General features: G+C 56.7%; 1 protein-coding gene across 14 annotated transcripts in view; it reads right to left on the reverse strand.

Annotated features, from left to right (window-relative positions):
- Window positions 1-2466: 2466 nt before the first annotated feature.
- The window catches only part of PTPRF (protein tyrosine phosphatase receptor type F), a 391478-nt gene continuing 372282 nt past the window's right edge, over window positions 2467-21662 (reverse strand). For all 14 annotated transcript variants that reach the window (XM_075424695.1, XM_075424691.1, XM_075424694.1 and 11 more), the window contains 11 exons: window positions 21027-21150; window positions 18900-19075; window positions 13422-13541; window positions 12212-12366; window positions 10650-10935; window positions 8594-8772; window positions 5986-6112; window positions 5633-5758; window positions 4887-5041; window positions 4291-4426; window positions 2467-4152 (listed from right to left, as the gene is read on the reverse strand). In XM_075424695.1, the coding sequence (XP_075280810.1) occupies window positions 4084-4152; window positions 4291-4426; window positions 4887-5041; window positions 5633-5758; window positions 5986-6112; window positions 8594-8772; window positions 10650-10935; window positions 12212-12366; window positions 13422-13541; window positions 18900-19075; window positions 21027-21150 (1653 nt within the window). In that variant the 3' untranslated portion in view covers window positions 2467-4083. The remainder of the gene's footprint in view (window positions 4153-4290; window positions 4427-4886; window positions 5042-5632; window positions 5759-5985; window positions 6113-8593; window positions 8773-10649; window positions 10936-12211; window positions 12367-13421; window positions 13542-18899; window positions 19076-21026; window positions 21151-21662) is intronic.

The raw sequence follows: 21662 nt of genomic DNA on the forward strand, positions 1-21662 counted from the left end.
CGTCACCGGCCGCAGTTTATCGCCACGGCCGAAGCATTCCTGCTGCAGCGCAGGCAGGTGCTCGCTGCCGCTTCCCAGCTGGCCGACGCTCAGCACGGTGTCCTTCCTCCCCATGCGCACCTGCTTGGCCATGTAGCCGTGCCTTCACAAAGCAAAGTGTCCCGATGCCAGTGGTACTGGCGCGTCCATGCCCACAGGCATCCGCGCACGCGTGCTGCCTCGCAAGGACAGGAGCTTGCTTCGCCCTCGGATTTGCATCCTCGAGTGGGACTGCCCAGCAGCAGAGCCAGGGAAAGACTCCACCAGCCCCAGGTCACCCGCGGGGAAAAGCACTGGGGCAGGAACCAGCTGGGCGAGGGGGAACCACCACTTTGCATCTGGCACCTGCTCAGGTGCCGGTCTGGCCTGGCAGGAAGCTCCACGTGTGGCTGAGCTCCAGCAGAGTCAGTGAAAAGGTGCCCATAGTCACGTCACGGAAAGGCTCCTCGGTCCATCTGCCACACGCTCCTGCACGTCATGCACGTGCTGGCCGGGGCAGATGTGGCTTCCTCCAGAAGGACAGACAGGCTGTGGGGCCCTGGCCCACGGGCCTCTGCCCCTGGCACCGGCCTCTCCCTCGCACGCTTGTGCTGCTCTCCCCAGGAGCCGGCACTGAGCCGGGGTTTGCAGTCCATGGCGGGCAGGGCTGGGGCCGGCCGGCCCATGCAGAGTGGGCACAGCCTCACGCCTCGGCAGGGGCTTGATGCCTGCACAGACTCGGGTGCTGCGCTGCAGTCAGGGGCCAGGCGGTGGTTTCACTGCCGAGCAGTAACTGCACACACAACCGTGCTCAGAGCCGCAGAGCAGCGTTACTGCAGTGTGCCAGGAGGCTGGCAACGTCTCGGCCTCATCCGGGACTGGTACTGCCACCAAAGCCCACTGCCACCAACCCTGCTCTGTCCTGCAAACCCACAAGCCCAGCCTGCAGCTACCCCAGCAGGGAAGGGGGTGCAGGTGAACATGCTTCCAGCAAAGCCCAGCACCACCCCAGGGCTGCATCCCGGGCTCCTCCGAGGATTAGTAACTGGCAGCAGAGCCGGCGGGCAGGGCAGGTCCCAGGCCCTGGGCACCACTGGAACAGCTTGCGCAGAGCATGGCCTGGGCAGAACGTGGCTACTGGCTTCCTCCTGCTGGGAACGATCCATCCTTTGGGAAGCAGAGGGGACCCAGGGAGGGCCATGGCTGCCCAGACGGGCTTGGCTGGAGCCACTCCTGGAGGAGCCAGGGACTGAGGACTCTCGGTGCACCCCGGTCCGGCTGCAGGTGGGCAGGAGGTGAGCACACGCATGCGCAAAGGGGGTTGTCACAGAGGGTCTCCGAGCTCCCTGCCGGCACGGGGTCCCTGTAGAAGGTGTGGAGTGCCCATGGGAAAGGACTTCTCTGGCAACAGGGTGGGGACCTCGTTCTTCATCAACGACCTGGATGAAGAGTTAGAATGTACCCTCAGCAAGTTTGCTGACGACACCAAACTGGGAGGTGTGGTAGATACACCAGAAGGCTCTGCTGCCATTCAGCGTGACCTGGATAGGCTGGAAAGCTGGGCAGAGAGGAACCTGATGAGGTTCAACAAGGGCAAGTGCAGGGTCCTGCACCTGGGGAGGAACAACCTCATGCACCAGTACAGGCTTGGGGTGGACCTGCTGGAGAGCAGCTCTGCGGAGAGGGACCTGGGTGTCCTGGTGGACAACAGGTTAACCATGAGCCAGCAGTGTGCGCTGGCTGCCAAGAAAGCCAATGGGATCCTGGGGTGCATCAAGAAGAGTGTGGCCAGCAGGAGGAGGGAGGTTCTCCTTCCCCTCTACACTGCCCTGGTGAGGCCTCATCTGCAGTACTGTGTCCAGTTCTGGGCTCCCCAGTTCAAGAAAGATGAAGAGCTACTGGAGAGAGTCCAGCAGAGGGCTACGAGGATGGTGAGGGGACTGGAACATCTCCCCTACGAGGAGAGGTTGAGGGAACTGGGCTTGTTCAGCCTGAAGAAGAGAAGGCTGCGAGGGGACCTTATAAATGCTTACAAATATCTGAAGGGTGGGTGTCAGGAGGATGGGGCCAAGCTCTTTTCAGTGGTGCCCAGTGACAGGACAAGGGGCAATGGGCACAAACTGAAGCATAGGAAGTTCCGTCTGAACATGAGGAGGAACTTCTTCCCTCTGAGGGTGACGGAGCACTGGAACAGGCTGCCCAGGGAGGTTGTGGAGTCTCCTTCTCTGGAGATATTCAAGACCCGCCTGGACAAGGTCCTGTGCAGCCTGCTGTAGGTGACCCTGCTTCGGCAGGGGGGTTGGACTAGATGACCCACAGAGGTCCCTTCCAACCCCTACTATTCTGTGATTCTGTGATTCTGTGATTCTGTGATTCTGTGACCAGACCCATCACCGAGGGAATCTATGGCCTCTGCTTATTGCTGAAGAAACAGACAGCAAAGCCAGCTTGTATGAAACCCGATTATTCAAATTTATTAACATCAAGAATTATGCAATGATGCTGTAGATTTTTTTTTTTATTAACAAATAGAAAACAGACTGTATACAACAGTGACCCCTACAGCACTATGCATCCACAAGGTAAAAATGAATGTGTCCTCCAACATTACCGACCCTGGATTGCGGATTTCAACGTAGCTTGGATTCTTAACATTCGGAATACATGTGATAATACAATTAGATACCCTTCCACCACCTTTATTCATAACTCAATGCACTCGAAAGAGGGCTGCTCACTCCCTGTCTTTAGTGCAAGCGTGATATAATAAGGAGTATTAATATATAGTACCATTAAATTAAGTCCAGTAGTCTTGCCACATTGGTTCATTAGAACGTCCTGAAGTAGCGGAAAGTACAATATTCTAGTGACTTTTAACATTTGCAGGATAGCAGAAATTATAGATACACCCAACCTCTGAAGCCATGTGTACTCCCCTCCCCTTCCCTGCAGTACCCTGCCTTCCAGAGAGAGCCTGCACGGCTCCGCTCTGGGGACGGCTGGGCTTGTGCTCCTTGCCTTCATAAATACTCCGATGCACTTCACCGGTGAGGTGACAGAACGGCGCTTGCACGCACAGAACCGCGGGATTAACAAAAAGGGCCGTGTCTCGCTCTTTCTCTCCATCCCTCCCCAGGGAAGCGTGGGACCCACTCGCTCCTCCTGCCCCCTTCCCAGCGAGACACAGAAAAAGAGGCTCCAAAGCCCAGGATTTCAGGGCTCTCACGAACAAGGCGACGACAACTCACGTCATACCGGGATCCGCCAATACACACGGTCACTGGACTGGTTGAACACGCATTGTAACGGGACTGAACGGTTTCCAGCTGACAAAGGGGACCGCTTCTCCAGCGACCCCACATGCCCTCCCAAACCCAAACCTACTCAGGAAATAATGGGGGGGGGGGAAGAGAAAGGCTAAAAAAATAATTGGTAGCTTAGGTCCAGTTCCATGAATTTTCATATTCTACAGAGGATTAAAAAGCAGCCTACGGGGAATGGAGCCGGGCAGGAACCACAAGCCAGCTGCTGCAAATTACCAAGGAAGCTGCACTAAAATGGGCAGAACCAGCAGTGACTGGGCTGAAATAAACACAGGGCAGTAAAAAATGTAAAAGCAAAAGGAAATTTTAAAAAAACAACCCAACTCCCAAAGGTTTGGCGGGTCCAGTTCTGCCTGGGCAAAACATTAAGACTTGCAAAAAATAAAAATTAAAGAGAGAGGAGATTATAAAAACCACTAGTAACTATTTTACATGTTTAAAAAAAAGATCCCATTCCACCCACCTAAAGCCTCGCTGTGAAATGCAGTCGCGTGAGAGAGGGCGAGAGATGCACATGAGCAGAAATTCAGCCAGAGACTGGAAATGCTTTTGGAGTCGGATTCCCTCGTTTGGCGCTGGGGCGAAGTTCCTAAATGCCGTGGTCAGAACTGGTTGGCGTGGAGGTCTGCTGCCTGGGCAGCGCCTCCGTCTGTACAGAAGGACTGAGGAATGGGCGGCTCTGGCTCAGAGGAACCCGTCTCCACTCCTAGACATCCCCACCGCGACTGGAGGAAAGCACTAGTTACGTTGCATAGTGGTCGAAGCTGCCGAGATACTCCAGTGCCGCTCTGTAGCACAGCTGGTACTGGTCCTGCAAGGCAGCAAGGGGGGGAGCGTGAGAAGCGGGGACCTGAGGACATCGGGCAGCAGGGCTGCACATCCCGAGATGCCGGTTCCCCTCCCTTCGCCCACAGATCTCCCACCACCCCTGGGAGGAGGGGACACTCACCTCTGTCTGCACCATGGCTGGCCGCTGCGTCCGCAAGGTCTTCACCGTCTGGAACATGTCCACCACCCCCTCGTAGCGCATCCTCTCCAGCACGATGCTGAGCGTGATGAACACGCCCGTGCGCCCGACCCCAGCGCTGCGCAGAGGGAGCAAGAGGTGCCGTCAGAGACCTGCCAGCCCCAGCGAGGCTCTGCAGAGCGGTGCAAGCTCATGGGGCGTGGGGACATGCTCAGTGGAGCCAGGAGAGGCCACAGAAACACTGCCAGCCAGAGATGCCTTCTCAGCCCCATGGGGCCCACTGATTCTGCCCTGCCTCTGGGCCAAGCCGCTGTGGCACCCTGCGCTGCCCAAGGACTCTTCCCAGGAGCTACAGATCGGTACCACCAGGGCACGGGGTTAATTTAGTCACCCAGCAGAAAGGCTGCCCATGGCACCCACAGATGTTGCCGCCTCCTCGCCCCCTGCCTGCCTCTTGCCAGCAGAATGCAGGGGGGACACCGAGTGCTGGGGAGCTGGCAGCTGCCAGGGTAAGCGAGGTAGGGTCATCTGCGAGGGCTGATGAAGGCAGAGGTTGGTGCTGATCTGTCCCCGCTCACCTGCAGTGCACTGTGATGGGCCCATCCTGCCCAAACTGCTCCTTGGTCTTGTGCACCTGCCCGATGAAGTCGATGAAGCCCTCTCCCGTCTTTGGCACTCCCTGCTCAGGCCAGTCTGTGAACTGGAACTGGCGGATGGTCCGTGACTGGCCGTCCTGTGGGATCAGGGCAGGTTAGATGCCAGCCGTCAGTGAGGAGAGAGCAAGAGGGGCTGATCTCGCTCCCCTGTGTGTTGGTGCACAGGTCACGGATGAGCCCGGGCAGATCTTTCACTGAGGGTTTGGGGCCTGCCCCTGCTCTTCCGTGTTCACCCCAGGGTGGCTGAGCTGTGCAGGGCTTTGGGCCTCTGCAGGGTCTGTTGGGTCAGTGCCCCGGTCCTGCTTGGGGCCCAGCTCCACCCCAGGACCACGTTTACTGTCACACAGGGGTCCTGCGCCTGGTCAGATGCCGCACACAGAGACTCCAGGTGCAGGGGAGCCCGTGTTAAACGCTTCCCCAAGTGCACGGCACAGGCAAGGCAGGGTCCGGTGCTGACCGGGATCAGTGAGCTGCTCACTGGGGCTGAGCAAGGCAGAGCTTGTGGTGAGAGGAGCAGCAGGTGGCAGGCAGCAGCCCCTTCTGCCTGCAGTGCAAGGCAGCACCTTGCTTTCTGGTCCCTCCAGGAGCGGTGGCACGCTCCCTTTGCTGGCCAGGGCAGGGCAGAGGGCGGGAGGCAGGGGAGCGGGGGAGCCAGCAGCTGCACTCACCCTGGCATCCGTCACCTTGAACTCCCGGAGGATGTACTGTGGCATGTTGTACTCTGCCATGGGGTCCACCACGAAATACTGGTACCGGGCAGAGCGCTCTGCGGGCCAGTACTGGTGGCACTTCTCCTGTGGATGAGGAGCACGGTGAGACATTAGCACCTACAAGCTGCCACTCCTCCCTCCCGCTCCCTGGGAGCACACGTGGCTGTGGGACCACAGGGTCAGCCACGGGACACACCAGTGGGAGGCTGGCCCAGCGCGGCTGGTGCTGGGGACAGACTGGGGTGAGGTGAGATGCTGTGCCCACAGACAGCAGCCACACAGCTCCCTTCTCCCCCCAGCAGGATTCATACCCGGCCCATCTCGCGCAGCTTTGTCAACATCACCACGATGGTGGAGTTGTGCTCCCAGAGCATCCGCCAGAAATCCTCTGTGGTCTCAGCCAGCGGTCCCTGCGTGGCGATGTAGGCCTTCTGCTGCCTGTGACAAACAAGACGGTGCTCAGAGCGGTGCCTGGGAGGGGGGCCGCCGCTGCTCCGGGGGCTGGTGAGCTGGGAGAGCTGGAGGCAGCAACCCTGTGCAGCAGGGAGCAGGGCTGACAGAGCAGCTGCAGGAGATGAGTGTCTAGGACTAGCCAAGGACTCGGGCGGAGGGATGAGCCTGCCCATCTCATGTCTTCTAAGTGCTCCCCATGGACACAGAGAGCACCACCGGGTGCAGGATCCAGACAGGCTGCTAGTCCTCACTGGGGTGGCAGTGTCCCCAGCCCATCCTCTCCCTGCTGCTTGACCCCAGCGCTGCTTCACCGAGAGCCTTCTTGGCACCCAGGCCCATGCAAGCAGGCTGCCAGCACCCATCCGGGCTGGGAGGAGAGGCTGTGCTTGGGGACGATCCCAGCAGCACCCTCGGGTTCCTGCACTTTTACTCTCTGCAGCACCCACTGTCCCTCCCATCGCACAGGGTGACGCAGAGCAACTGAAACGGGTCACCCGGATCATGCACCAGGGCGGTGTGGAAACCACCAGTATCATTTTGCCAATTTCTCTGAAGCTTCCAAATTTGTCCTCAGTTCCACTGGGAACTTGAGCATCTCCCAAAATGTGCTGTGTGAAAGCAGAGCTTGACCTGCCCCAGCCCGGCACCCACCCTGAAGAAAGCACCCTGGGTGCTTCGGACTCTGAGAGGGGCCGGCTGGGGCGTGCTGGCTCTTCGCCTGGCCAAGCGCCCAGCCTGGCATGCCGGTGCTGGCACCGGCTCCGGCACCGCATGGGCGGCGGAGACACGGCCTCGCTTCACTGCAGCCCTGCTTCACCGTGGCAGTGTGCTGGAGCCTGCAGGAGGAGGGTCAGCACCCCCCACCCAGCATTTCACTTCTCCACGGGTGCTAAAAGTTAACGAACGTGCTGCAGGACAGCTGTAATGTGCAGGATGAAGACAGGGCTTGCTTCAAGGTGGATTTATAAGACATCATAAAAAGCAGGGAGTGGGAGTGCAAAACAAAACAAAAGAGCTAATAAAGATGCAGCATCAGTGCTGTCTGCAGGACCTCGGGCCAACTGATCTCTTTAGATAATACCAAGAAGGCTGCTCGGTTGGGAAGAGATAGCAGCGCTCTTCGGGGACGGGGTAGGTAGCACACGAAATGGTACCACCTGCCGTGCTGGCAGCCCTTCCTCCGTAGCATCACCAAGGGGCAAGCCCAGTACCGCTCTCCATCAGCTCTGGAGCCAGGACACAGCAGCTATCAGGCACTGGGCTGCCGGGGCGGGCGCGCGGGCAGGCGGCCACGTTAATGACGCAGTGCTGGACGGCTCACAGCCACACAGGCAGGGGGGAGCGAGGCCGGCTCTGTGACAGCTTTTCTCCATCCCCTTCATCCTTCCCCACTACTCTGTCCAACTCTGAGGGAGCCTGGCTTGCTGAGGTTTTGCTGCGTTGGGGTGGTCCCAGGGTTGCTCCCCTTCTGCTCCTTGCCCACCCTTGCCTCCACGTAGCCCTTTCCCCTGGGAACCCTCCCTGGGGTCAGCTGCTGGAGCAGGGACTGAGGCACAGAGCTGCTGGCCTGGCTGCACCAACATCTGTTCCCTTTGGCAGTGCTTGTCGCTCCTGGGAGGCTGCCAGCCTGTAAGAAGCATTTGGGCAGAGCCAAGCTAGAGGGAGACCGTGCCACATCCATCGCTCTATCCCCGACTCCTGTGCTGGGCGATCCTACTGCGGTGGTGCACAGAGAGATAACAGCAATGAGCCTTCTATGTGCGGCGCTGGGAGTTGGTCTGGATTGCTGTCTGGAGATTGACTGGGAAGGTGATGTGGCCACTGGGCTCTTTCTCTGCACTCTCCCCTCCTGACATTTTACATCTGAGAATGCAATGCCAGCAGTTAGATACAGAAACCATACTGCCTCAGCAGATCTCCATCTGTGCTTTCTAAAAGGTACCCTTGGGAGCAGAACCCAGTGATGGACTCCCCACTGTCCAGTACCAGCCCTGCCTGAGGATCCACGGACTCCTCCCAAAATCAAGACATGGGACAGTGAGTCTTGGGCTGCTGCCTGGATCAGCCACGCAGCGCAAGCAGACTTCCACCTCGGGCTGCTACAGCTAGTGAGGGGGGGCAGGTTTGCATTAGATGCTGCAGACGCAAAACACATGCCAAGGGATGCCTACCAGCAGATCATATCAACCTCTGCAGGAGCCAGCACAGCCTCCCATCCCAGCCAAGTGGGCATCCGTCTACAGCAATACAAGCCAGCCTGGCAGCGCCCACTCACTAGCAGTCCTCACATATTGCAACTATATGTACCAGGGCATTTGAGACGGTGGAAGTACATAAAACTCAACAAAGTGATCCTCAGCCCACCTCTAGGCAGCCAGGACCAGTCCTTGCGAAAGAGAAGGCAGCTCTGCCCAGGTTCCCAAGCAGGCAGGACAGGCTGGTGCAGGCCCCTAAGGTGGCCCTTACCTGTACCCATCGATGAAGCTGGCATTGATGTAATCGGAGCCCTCGACACCCCGGATGGGCTGCAGACAGACTCTCGTCAGCTCATATGGCATGATGTTCACGAGGCGGTTCTTGAATTTGTTGCACGGGAGGTTGGCACTGATGAAACGTGAGGTATGTGCTTTAGAGTTGGCCAGCAGCTGGAAGAGAAGGAGACATGTCAGATCCCTGCTGGGGATGCAGCAGCCGTGGGAAAAATCGGGACGCTGGCAGCAGGGCAGGCAGGAGTCCCTCTGGGCAGGCAGCCACGCTCCCTCCTCTGACTGAGGGACAGTCGCTGGGGACCAAGCCTTTCCAGACCAGATGAAGGGCTCTGCCACCACGTTATGAGGAGGCTGCACCTAGCTGCTCTGTTTCACACTAGATCAGTCTGGTCTTCAGTACTGTGTCGTCCCCTCTGTCGTGACACTGCACGCCTAGGTACGGCTCAGCCTTTCTGCTGGCTTTTGGTGCACGGCTGTAGGTGACAGCAGGGGAACCACGTGCACTGACCCGCTGGCACAGCCCCAAAGCCACACGTAGTGGAGTGGAGACCCACAGCAGCTCTCTGACCCACAAAGGGCCAGGACATGAAGCTTTGTACCTCGCCAGACCAGGGACGTGCGCCTGATGGCGTCAGGGAAGGAAAGCTTTCTGTCTTCCAACAACGTCTTGCTATTTACTTCTCACCTCAGAAGAATCCAAGAAAAATGTGAGAGTTGTGACAGTTTTAGGTAAAGAAGATCTATTTTGGGTTACTGTGAGACATTTTGTGGTCCTCTTTGAGCCCTGTAAACTGGAGTCACGGTAAATGTGTTACTTATATCTGCTGGCAGAGACATTGACACAGAAGTTCCTCCCTCCCCCCCCAAGAGACTCTCTCCAGCATCTCCAGAGCCACCCTTCTCTGTGTGCATGGCAGCTGGTCCTTGGCAGAGCCTCCCTGCAGAAGGACAGGGTTGCTCTTTGGGGAGTGATGCAGCCACGTGAGGCCCTCCCATATTCTGCTCCCCAGGGTTTCCCATGCAGTGGACACTGCCAGGGCACAGAGAGGGGCAAATTTTATTACTGTTCTGAACACACCCTTGAAGAAACAGCAACTTTTTGTCTTCTTTATGACAGAGTTGCTTGAGTTGAGCCTAATTCTGTGGCTCTCTTGAGGGCTTCCTCAGGGCAGGTGTCACTATGAGATACTAATGCAGCATGTTCTACTGTCTCAAGCCCAGGACACCAGCAGCTCTGGTGACCACAGGACAGAGCTGCTCAGCTATTCCCAGTTTATGCAGAAAGTCAGTATTTTGCCTCTCCCGCTCCTTTGTCACTTGGAGGGAATCCCCAGGGCAAAGCTGTATTGCTGCAGTTCATTTCACAGCCTGCATGGTCTGCTGCCTCCCTGCATGAGCTATGTTCCCCTGCATGAGTTCACCGGACTAATGCACCTCATCCAAGAATATGGACGCTTACCAGAGCTCACTTCCATCGCCAAGGCTGTAATAAATATGTGCAGTTGGCATTCACAGATACAGACAGCGAAATGTGGGCTTGGCTTCTTAAAAACAGTGTGCCTTAGAACACTGACTTCAACTCTAGACACCGAGGCTTGGTGCTGAGGTGGTTAAAAGATAACAGAGCTCAGCATTGAAGAAATGAGACTATAAACATCTCGCATATCTAAATTGGAGCCGTTTCCAGACAAGTTGTTCACAGTAACATCAATTATCACTAACACGATCTGCATCTGATTTCGGATGCAGCTCCTGCCACACAGTGAACCTAGAGCAGAACGTGCTGCTAAGAACTGTGCATCCATCTGCCTTTTATATCCTCCCCAGAAGCTGCCAATCCAAGGGGGACCATGGCCCACACAAGCTTTACAATTCAAATGTATTTTAAATCACTGCCTACCTGGTTTAGAAACACACAAAAGAATAACTGTCTGCAAGGATCCATGGCTCTCCTTTCCCAAGCCCTGGATGAGCAGCTCGGCGGGCAGAGACAGGGCGCCGGGGAAGAAGGCTGCTGGGGCTCTGTCACCTACCTTGAATTCTAGCTCCATTGCAGTAACGCTCTCGCCTGGTGGCACCTGGGTCAGCTTCTGGATGTGAGCAAAGAGGTTGCGTGCAGGCACCTCGGTATTGCCACACGTGGCTGCCTCCAGCAAGGCCTCGTGGATGAAGATGTACTGGTCCTCTGTCTGCACCATGTAGTTGCGCTGAGAGCGCATGCATGTCACGTGGCCATAGATGTCCACGGTCTTCTCATGCTTCATCCGCTCCAGCATGGCGTCAATGACAATGAAGCAACCAGTTCGGCCCACGCCGGCACTGTGGGAACAAAGCACGTGGCCTGAGATGACACCGTCTCCTACAGACACCACACAAGCTTTCCTCTTGCTTAACAGAGCACTTGGCCCCAGAGTGCACGAGAGGGGAGTAAAGGCAGCTCCCCCCTGAGGGCTAACGAGCTGAGCCCCAAACAAGAGGTGACAGGAGGAGTGAGGGAGAGAGGCACCGGAGAATGTGGGAGGCGCAGCCCTTCTGCTGTCCCCCTTTCACTCATGGTGCGGTGTCAATCTGCCGGTCCCTGCGGTGGCTGCCAGCACCGCCACAAGCGAAGGAGAAATGTGTTTGACAGGCAGGAGAGTGACAGCATACGCGTGGATGAAGTCAGAAGACCTGGAAGAGTCTGGGCTGGGCCCCAGCACCAGTGAAGCCCGCTTTCAAACCTGCTTGTCCCCTAACCCGTGGGTCACTGTTTCCTAACACGTAAAACGAGGACAGCCAGCCCATAAGGCCTTTGCTCAAGCACGGGATGCCTCTCCACGTCAGCTGGCAGGACAGTAGCAATCCCCAAACTGCTCACCCCAAGAGCACCCTGAAAACAACAGACCAGCTCTCGTGACATGTAAACACAGGCAGGGATACAGAGCTAGACATCTCCTCATTTATGGCAGAAGTCAGATCCTCAACAGAGCTTTAACACAGCTTGTTTGTGTGTTAATTATACCCCACTCCCATCTGAAACAGAGCATGAAAGAAGAGCATTAAACACTGCTGCTAAGGCGTATGCTGGAACAGCAATGATGGAGTGGTTTGTTCAGTAATAGTCCCCACTTGGCTGGTACACATAAATCTTGCATGGGTAAGATGCTGAGCCTTAGTAAACTAATATTTTGCTTAAAGAGCTGCCTTCTACCCTGCAAAAGAGTTCTGCAGTAAACACCATGTATGAATGTTTGTAGAGGTCACTGCATGTGCTGTCTGCCTATGATGTGCCTCTGAAAGGTACCACCTACTCACGCTGGGCACAGATCACTTCATTTTTAAATGGCACTTGCAGTTCTGCAGGAAAAAGTGTTTTCCGAGGCTCTCCATACAGCAGTGCTGTTTAATCTGACAGAGCAGAAGCGGTACAAATGTCACCACTGCATTACCGCTGTGGGTTGCTGAGCTGCTGCCAGCCCAGGGACGCAGTGCAGGTTGTGGTACCGTGGAACCTTCCCCGCTGGACCAGGAGGTCCCACTTTCAGGTGGACAGGTCAAAGCTCCTGCAGCTGGGAGACACGTGCCCAGGCGCAGCTTCGCAAGCGCACAGTCCTACCTGCAATGGACAACCATGGGCCCAGCGTCCGGTGGGTTACAGGCCTTGACCCGTCGCAGGAAAGCTAGGATCGGGGTGGGGTACTCTGGTACCCCGTGATCAGGCCAAGCCATGAACTGGAACTGTCGCAGCTCTCGCTTCTCGCTGGAGCCGTTCTGTTGAAGACAAAAAGGAGTTGTTTAGTGTGAGAACTGTCTCATCCCGGGATGGGAACCTACTGGTGGGGTAACAAGATACCCAGCTGGCTGGGTAACAACAGGCATGTAATGCTGTGTGCGATCATACACGTATCCGGCTTTGGCCACTGAAAATTTGGAGGCAAAATACAGGCTTCTTGCAAGGCTTCTGTGCACATGGATGCTCTGTGGAAAGTCAGCTGATACAGAGAGCAGAGCAGCTCTGTGGAAGTGGAGCAGACTGCCAGGAAGGCGAAGGACTCCTTTCTGCATGGCATTGTGTCACTACCTGCATATACACTGCACGTTCAGGGGAAAACGGGCGGCAGGCATGGAAGGACCACAGCAGCCAGTTCCCTGCCCGCTCCCGTCAGGCGCAGCTGAGTGCAGCCATGCAGCAGGACTGGCTGGGCGACTGCCGGGGGCGAGGTGCCTTCCCGGGGGGTGAGCGTGTCCCCATGTCCCCATCGCGCACTGCTCTGCTCCCAGCCAGCACGGCTGCAGCCATGCACAGAGGCAGCCCGCCGCAAAGCCTGTTTGCATTGCTGTGACACGCTGCTGCTAGCACTGCCTCCAGGGATTTCCAAACACTAATGAGGTACGCAGCGAGCGGGAGAGAAGGGCATGCGCACACGTCAGCAAGGCCCCTACATTTGCATCATTAGTGACAGGAGTGCTAAAATTCACGGCTTCCCATGTTGTCCTTCTAATGGGAGGACAGCTGTTACATGTACACTCGCCAGAGGCAAGCACGGCCCCGCTCTGGGGTCCATCACAGGGTCTGAATGCCTACAGGAGAGCATCAGGTGTCCTGGCCAAAATCCAGCCGTGGCCAGATGCACAACCTGCAGCCGGTCTCCCACCGCACCCCAGCCGTGAGAAATGGCCCATCTGCGGACTACCCACACGCTTGGCCAAGCCAGGCACGGTCGGTGGTCTCTGCCTGTGGGCCATGCAGCACCCTGCAGCACGGGGCAGCAGCAGAAGTGCCCCACCACGGCACCGGAGCAGAGACAGCCCGGCCAGCGCCGTACCTTGTACAATGCGAAGGTGCGGACGGTGTAGGTCGCCAGCTCGACTGTGTCCAGCAGGGTCACCTGGATCATCCCGTAGGTTTCCGTACCCCGGCTCGGCCAGTACTGGTCACACTTTACCTGTGGGGAGGAGAGGAGAAAGGGTCAGCGCGTGGCTGCTGGCTGGGGCATTCAGGGTGAAGGATGGGGCTCTGCCCCCCAAAGGGTAAAGATAGAAAAGAGTCACTGGGGGGAAGAGGGTCCTGAACACCCCGATTTCCTTCTCTCCGAGTGTCTCAGTCCCCAGCAGAGAGGCAGCACACCCTGGGCTCCTTTCCACTGTCCCCCTACAGCACTCCTGGTCCTCTGGGTATCCCTGCCACCGTGGGCCCCAGACAGCAAACTGTCCTGGTGAAAGATGGGACGCAGCCCATGCCAGGGCTCCAGCCTGGACGCTGCGTCCACGGGCCTGACCTTGCCAACCCTTCTTCACTGCCACAGGCTGGAGTGTGTTCAGCACCCCCATGAGACACCAGCCTGCCCTTCTGGCACATGGCACGTCCCTAGAAACCTGCATCTCCCAGGAGCTTCAAAAACTGCTCCGCAACAAGGCACAGATGCCAGCACAGACACAGACACTTGTTCTCCCTCTGCAAGGAGACACAGACTGTGGCCAAACCACGCCTTCGACCCCTTCGTGCAGACACCGTTGTCCCATCATGAAAACACCACTGCTCCCTAGAGACCCTCTGCCCTGCAGCATCCTTTCGCTCCCCCTCCCAGCCCTGCAGCAAGAACACTTGGAGCTCCTGCTGCAAGCCCACTTGGCAGAGAGCCCTAACACAACCCCAGGGGCCCATCCCTCTGCCCCCTTCATCTCCCTGTGCATCCCTCCCTGCTCACCTGCTGATGCCCTCCTCCTCTTCTTCACAGCTCAGCATTTGCAACCTACTCCTCCGGTTTTGTTCTCTCCATCCCCGAGCTCCCTATTTAATTTGGCACCCTGAGCATCCCTATTTCATCTGGCACCTGGCTCCCCTGCCCTGCAGAGCCGCGGTGCCTGGCTGACAGGAGGAGGACTTCATTCCCACCCGTGTGCACTGTACTGAAAACGGTTTCCCGCCCTAGGAGAGAGGAGTGAATGGAAGATCATCTGTGCTTGTCAAGGAATAGTAAACTTCATTATCAGCCGAGCCTGTTTACAGGGGAATGAGTGGGAAGGGGAACAACAGGCTTAATTAGAAATCAATGAAGTTCCGCCTTTTAATTGAAGGCACTTTAAGCAGGGTGGGGCTTCTGAGCGTGAAGAGCCCTCATCCTGCACTCTGGCTGCTGGAGTGTGGCAACCTGGGGTCAGAAGGATGCATTTCTCCCTCCTTTTTTTGCAGTCTTCTCTCAGCCAGTCCTTCCCTGGCTGAAGTGCCTGGTGCAAGGCTGCCTGATGGGGTACTGTGGGCGCCTGCACGCCCAGAGCAGCTCCCCTGCCTCCTGCCCAGGGTCTCCTCCCCTTCAGGCTGCCGTGCTCTCTTGGATCCGTGCTCCCGGCATGGCAGACCCTGCACGAATCTCAGAAGGTTTCTCCCTCGCTTGGCACAGAGCAGCCCATTATTTTACGCTAACTAGCAGCAGAGTGAACAACTTGCAGGTCACAAACCTTATTTCACAGCTAAACTGATCCTATCCTGACAAGCGGGCGGCAGCTGCCGCCGCATCTCCGGCCACCAGAGCCTGCCTTGCCTGCCTCACGGGTGACGTCCGCCTCTCTACAGCAGGCGAGGGGAGGGCAGAATGGCACCCTGCAGATGCTGGGGACAGCCACTTGCCGTGCCACCCTCGGTGCGGCTTGCAGGGGAGCAGTGCATCATGTCACCGTGCCTGGGCCCGTACCCTGGGGACAGCGGTCCCCTCCTGCCACCCACATGCTACAGGCCTGTACGTGCTCGAGCACAAACTAAACTTCAGAGGAGCTCCCTGTGCGGGACAATAGCAGCGCCTGGGCTGGTAATTGAAAATTATTTATTCATGACCAGATAAGAGTCAGTCACATTTTCTGCCAAATTTACCCATAATGTTTATGCCCCATTTTCAAGCTCTGTAAATTTTATGCTGAAGCCGATGCACTGTGACACTAAAGCAGATAAGAGATGTTTTCTTCTGGCAGTGCTCACTTCTCATTAACTTAAGGAGCACAGTAATGACCTGAACAGCCATTTATTGCAGCTTTGCTGACTGATTCCTGTCCCTCCCCTTTGACGCCCTGTGCCCAAGAGCAGCCGGGCACTTCTCAGCTCGAGAGCTGTGCTCCGCTCCCGGCCCCGCTCGCAAGTTCCAGACGGCATCGCTGCCTGCGAGAGGGCTGGCACAGGACCTGGCTGCCAGGGCCCTCTGCCCCAGAGCCCTTGGGCACCAGCCTCTTTGCACCCCTGTCTGGGGACATGAAGTGCCAGGGGAGATCACTCCCTGGGGATGGCTGCTTGGTGCTCCGGGCTGGGACAGAATGAGCCACGGCACTGCTCTGGGAGACTTCGCTCTGCCGGGCTCTTGGGGATAGCCCAGGGTAGGAGAAATCCTGCTTCAATACCTCTCTCGTGCAACGCACCCCGGCTGGGACACGCCACGCTCACAGCTTCGGGAAAGCTAATCTACAATGTGTGTTTCTGAACTGCTACCAAATGATTCTGAAACTGATTGTAAAGCTTTGAAGGCAGCTAAATTGACCAATCCAGCCATTTCTATCCTTTATGTGCCTCTCGCTTTGTGAAAACATGAAAAAGGGAGGATGATTTGGACCATCAAGCCAGCTGAAATTGCAGACCATAAAAGCTGATGCTCTTTAAAGATTTTTTTCCCCCTGCAGCTCAGGAGCCCTTTAAAGCAGTGTCACCCTTACAGGGTTGCAAAGCTGCCGCTGGTCCTGGTCGCCTTATCTACACACAGCACTGCTGAGGGCGACCTGGGGAGCTCGCCCTGGGGGGTGGCAGAGCCTGCTGCTCTCACCACGAGGCCCTGCCGCCCACCCCAGGCTCTGCAGCCGCAGAGACAGGCCTGTGCCTGCACCAAAGGCACTGGGCAAGGGGACTTTCAAGCAAGGTCACGTGTGGGTAATGCTGTGACACCATGTGACTGTCTGGAGCAGTGTTGTCCCACAGCAGTGTGAACATCAGCAGGCAGCGATGCTGGCGGGACACAAGGGGTTGAAGGCTCTGGAATGCTGAAAGCTGGGGGCAAAGGGCAGCGACCGGGATCTTCCTTGGTCCCAAAAAGGTGTGCTCCTGAGCGAGCTCTAGTCATCAACAAAGGAGCATGAGGAAGAGCAGAGCAGGAAGGTGACTGAAAGCCATCCTTACTTGGAAGATGCTGGAAAAGCCAACAAAAAAGCAGAGCAAATAATCTCCTGCAAGTCCACATCCCAGTTTCCCAGCAGAGCTCTCCTGTGAGTGGGTGCCCTGAGGCACCTCCAGGGTCCAGCAAACACGTCCAGGGAAGCCCTTGCTGTGCAGGGCTGGTTCAGCTCGGCGGTGGCTGGGCTTCCTCACTGCCTCCCCTGGCAACCTGTCCCTCCCGCAGTGCCTAAGAAAACTGTCTGTTTCTCATTAGCGCTGGGAACGTGCTAAAGAGCCAGCAGGGCGTGGGCAGGCAGTGTCGGGAGTTAATACGGGAATCTGGGTCCAGCTGGGTCAGCCTAGAGCCCCTGGGTAGCACGCCCGGTCAGGCAGGCTGTCTGAAACTTCTGCAAGGGCTCTGGTCACCCCCTGCCCATGACAGGGATTCACAGTGTCTGTTCCATCACCAAAAGCCTACCACATACCCCATGCCTGGGACAGAAACCAACGCTGCAGGAGGTGACTGCAGGATGACATGACAGGGAGTGTGCTGGGGGGAGATAACGCACGGCTCAGAAGCACAGGCGTCTCAGGCAAAGACAAGTGCCTGTGGGGTCAAAGGAAACCCATTATCTTGGAGAAACACGCACCTTGGAGTGCCTTCCCATAACTAAGCAGCCCAGAAGTTAAGTAAGTCAGGACTGTGGGCATGGGTTTACTTGGCAACCTAACAGGGCTTTTCCTCGTACTTCAAATACGCACTCCATCACTGAAACGTGAAGGCACAAAAAAGTCCCCATATAACCCCCAGCTGCAGGGAGCAGCTGATCAGCAGCTTCTGATCTTGCTTAGGCCACATGCCCAGCCTGGAGCCACAGGACGGGTCGGGTTAATTTACCTCCCTGTTTGGGCTGGGCTGGGTGATGGCAGCCATCGGGCAGAGCAGGCAGGGCTGCGCAGCGGGAAGCACAGAGCAAAGCTGGGGCTGGATCTCCAGAGGCAGCTCATCTCTGAGGAACACAATTCTTCCCTGCAGGCTGTAGGGCATTTGCAGAGCCAGGGAAGCCCATGAACAAAGCCTTTTTTTGCATATGAAGGGAAAGCAGATCTGTTTTGCACTGTGATCGGTTGTTCCAGCCGTGATCGGTTGTTCCAGCCGCTTCCTCCCAGCCAGCGTGGGCTAGGGCACCCAGGTGAGCATTTCGGTGCTAAAGCTTTGAAACGGAGGGAGAGCATGCGGGCTAAAGTTTTAACTAAACAAAAACTTGACAGTTTCTGCTTCTCAAGAACGAGCTTATTGGGCTAAAAATAGCCAGTGCTTCACAGCTTGAGCACACAGCCCCTTCTCCTGCCGTTGGCATGGCAACACTAAAATATTCCGCAAGCACAAATGCTCACCACTAAAATTTTACTTTTAGGAACAAACTGAAGCACGAGAGGCAGAAGCTGTCTCCTGTTTGGGCAGGCTTTGCCCGAAGGGTGCATCTGGGCATGGCAGTACTTCGGTCACAGCTTACGAACTCCTGCTTCAGGGGCTGAGTAAGGACCTCTGTCAGGAGATACTACAAGCATCATCCGCAGCGAGGGCTCCTGCTCCTTCCTCTCCACCTCGCGCCTTCCCCACAGTTTGCAGGCAGCTTTGCATTTATGACATCGGAATATCTCATCTTGGCAGTATAAGCCAATCGTTTATACATGTTGTCATTGGACACGGCACAAATTAGTCTTCTTATTGTGATGAGACCCCATCAGCCATTCTCCTGCATCACCAGAGACTCCAGGGCCCTGTCAGGCTGCAGGATGCTGCTGATGCCACCTACCCACTGCAGCTTCTCAGCTGCTGGGATGCAGCCCCCAGCCTTTCAGGGACTGTCAACACTGCCCATCTCAGAGCTTTCCTTTCTCCCTTTGGCAGGAGCGATGCAGGCAGGGAAAGGACGGGTGTGCACGCAGACATGCAGGCAAGGCAGAGGCTAATGAGCAGCACAGGGACAGGAGGTTTCGCCACCCGTTTGCCCTACAGGGATATGCCTACAAGGCGTGTGTTGCTGGGGTGCCTGCAGCAGTGAGACACACCACTGGATCTGCCTGTCCCTGGATGCCCTTACGCTGTGAAGTGTTCCCATCCCTCTCTCCTGTCCCACCATCAGCTCCAGAGAAGAGGACGACACTGTACCCTGGACTTCTCCTCCAGCCTGGTCATCATGACTATAGTTGCTGTTCTCTGTTCCCACACCATCCTCCAGAAGTCGCTGAGGGTTTCTGGCAGAGGTCCCTGTGTGGCGATGTAGGCGTTCTGCTTCCGATACCCATCAATGTAATTAGCATTGATGTAATCACTGCCTGGGACCCCTGCAGAGAGAGAGAGTGAAGCGTTAGTCCAGGGGCAGCCCACAACCCTGCGCCTGTCGCTCTGCAGGGTGTCGCAGGCAGGGGAAGAGCCTGGCATGTTCACAAGGCTCGAGACAAGTCTCCTTCATGGGGTGATGCCAGAATCTCTCCCAGGGATCCTGCACAGGACAGCGACGGTGCCTGAACAAAGAAGAACCCTTTGTAGCTCCCACATCAATGCAATAAGCAGGCAGCACCAAAGCAGAGAGACAGCTGCCACCCGCACACAAAGGGAAATTCACAGGCAGGAATATTAAGGAGCTCGTTTGGCCCCAAGCAACTGATTGAAATAATTGTCTTAAAATCACCAGCTATTTGTTACGGTCCTACAGAACCTTCTAAAAATGAGGCTTCATCATTAGCTTGTCTGTGTTAGCAGGGGTGGTCAGGAAGGGTGTCCTCCCAGCCCTCCTGCAGGGACAAGCACCCCAGAGGAGCTGGAGACCTTCCTCCCACCACCACAGAAACCCTCCTCGGTGCAAGACCCCCCTCCGCTGCCTGCTGGCAGAGGCTGCTCCAGCTCCCACTCTGCCTCCACCACTTGAAGGAAAGGACTTTCTTGTAAAGGCCTTTAAAATGCAAACACACAATTACTAAAATAATGCGGCAGCGGCCTGGGGCTGTGTTTCCAAACCCTGCTCAGCATGGTCTGCCCGGGCTGCAGGGAAGGAAAGCAGCAGGAATCTCCTTGTCTCCTAAGGAGAGGCATCTGCATTTCATTAGAGGAAGGAAATAAAGCTGGGGGTCTCCCCCTCGCCCTTTTGTCTTGCGGAATGTTCTGCAGGTCCCAGCAGTCTCCAGCAAAACCCAAGCGCTGGCAGCTCTGGGGGAGCAGCAGCAGCTGGAGCGCAGCGCCCGGCTCCCTTGGCATGGGCGCCAGGGACCTGGCAGGGCTCATCGGGAACGGTTCCCAGGAAGACACAGACACCGCTTACAGCAACTGAGCCAGGCTGGAAAACAGGGATTCCCCCATGTGCTCACCCCGCAGCTGTCTGACAGGGTTTGCCCACCATCAGGCATGCCAGGCCTTCACATAGCTGCTGCTGCTAACAGGCCCTGCTGTGAGGGACCCTTGGACCCCCCCTCCTCCCCCCGCAGACGATGAGTGGTGCATTAGCATTAGAAGAGACTCTTCCATCCCAAGAAAAAGGACACTAGTGACTGCAGGTCCACCTGTATGCAAAGCCAGGCCCCAGACTCTTCCCCAAGCAGGGGTGCATTGTATTTGCTGCATCTTCCTCCGCCCCCTTGAGCCGGCTCAGTTCTGGTGTGCAAAGCTGGGTGCTGATTTAGAAAACAGTGGGAATGCGTGAGCCTGGGCTTCTGTTACTGGGCTCCAGCTCCTCTGTGTGCACGGAGACTGCAAACCAAGCACTAAATACATGTATTAGCCCAGACCTCAGAGATGTGGGGCTCGTTCTTGGAGCCATGGGGGTCAATGCTATGAACACCAGCACCCAGCGCATCTGCCCCGGAGCACAGTGGCATGTGGAGCCCCATGTCCCAGCAGCTGGGGCACCTCTCATCCTGTGCAGCTCTGGGCATTTACTTGGGAGCAAACACCGACACGTCCCAGAGGAAGATACCGGCCCTGCAGTTGCTTTAGGACAGCAGGTGGTAGGGCTAACAGTGCCGTGCCCCACCATGTGTGGAGGGAGGCAGCTGAAGCCACACAGTGGGGCCAGCAGCAACCACACAGGGCCCAGTGCTCTGAGGACACTGGGAAAGCACGGGCAGCTCTGCAGAGCCCTTCCACTCTTCTTGCCAGCCAGAATGCACATTTGCTCACGCTGATGCTGGATATGTTTCTTGGTGCTTGCCCCTGCTCGACTGAGAACAGGGAAAGAGATGGTCCCCTGCTACTGCCACGTTCAGCCGTTTGCTGGGGTGCCCACCCCGGAGTCTCTCTTACCATCAATGGAGGTCAAGATGACACGTGAGTGGTCATAGGCGATCACGTTTGCATAGCGGTTTTTTGGTTTATTCACTTCCAGGTTGGAGTTCTCCCAGGTGAACTGCTGCCCCGGATCAATGGACTGCGGAGAGAGAGAGAGGGAGGGAGTCAGGAGCGGTTACAGCACAGTGGGACGCTGCAGCACAATGTGCGTTTCCGTCAGGAAATCGGCATCTCCCCGCACACCTCTCCCCAGGCCAGACGCAGCTCCCGTGGGTGTCCTCAGCAGCAGTGTCAAGCCAGACCACACCGAAACCCAGTTCCCAGGGGGACCTGCCTCCCGTGACGTGCAGGCAAAGCAGCCCCTGGCTAGGGCAGCCTGCTGCAGACAAGCCATCACCTTCACTCTCGCTGCGTGCTCATCCTTTCCTCTTGAGCTACCTGTCAGCAGAAATTTGGTCTCATGCCAGGACTCCACAGAGACCTGACTGCGCAGTTCTTGACCTAGCGGTTTTATTAGCTGTTGAACTGCAGTCTCCTGAAATATAGCAAGCCCTGGTTGTCTCGTGCCCCAGGAACTTTGGGTATTAGTGTCCTGCAAGACAGCCTATGAGCTTCTGCCAGGGAATAGTCATGAAAATTGATAGGTTACTA

Source organism: Opisthocomus hoazin, chromosome 6 (assembly GCF_030867145.1).
Source record: "Opisthocomus hoazin isolate bOpiHoa1 chromosome 6, bOpiHoa1.hap1, whole genome shotgun sequence".
NCBI lineage: Eukaryota > Metazoa > Chordata > Aves > Opisthocomiformes > Opisthocomidae > Opisthocomus > Opisthocomus hoazin.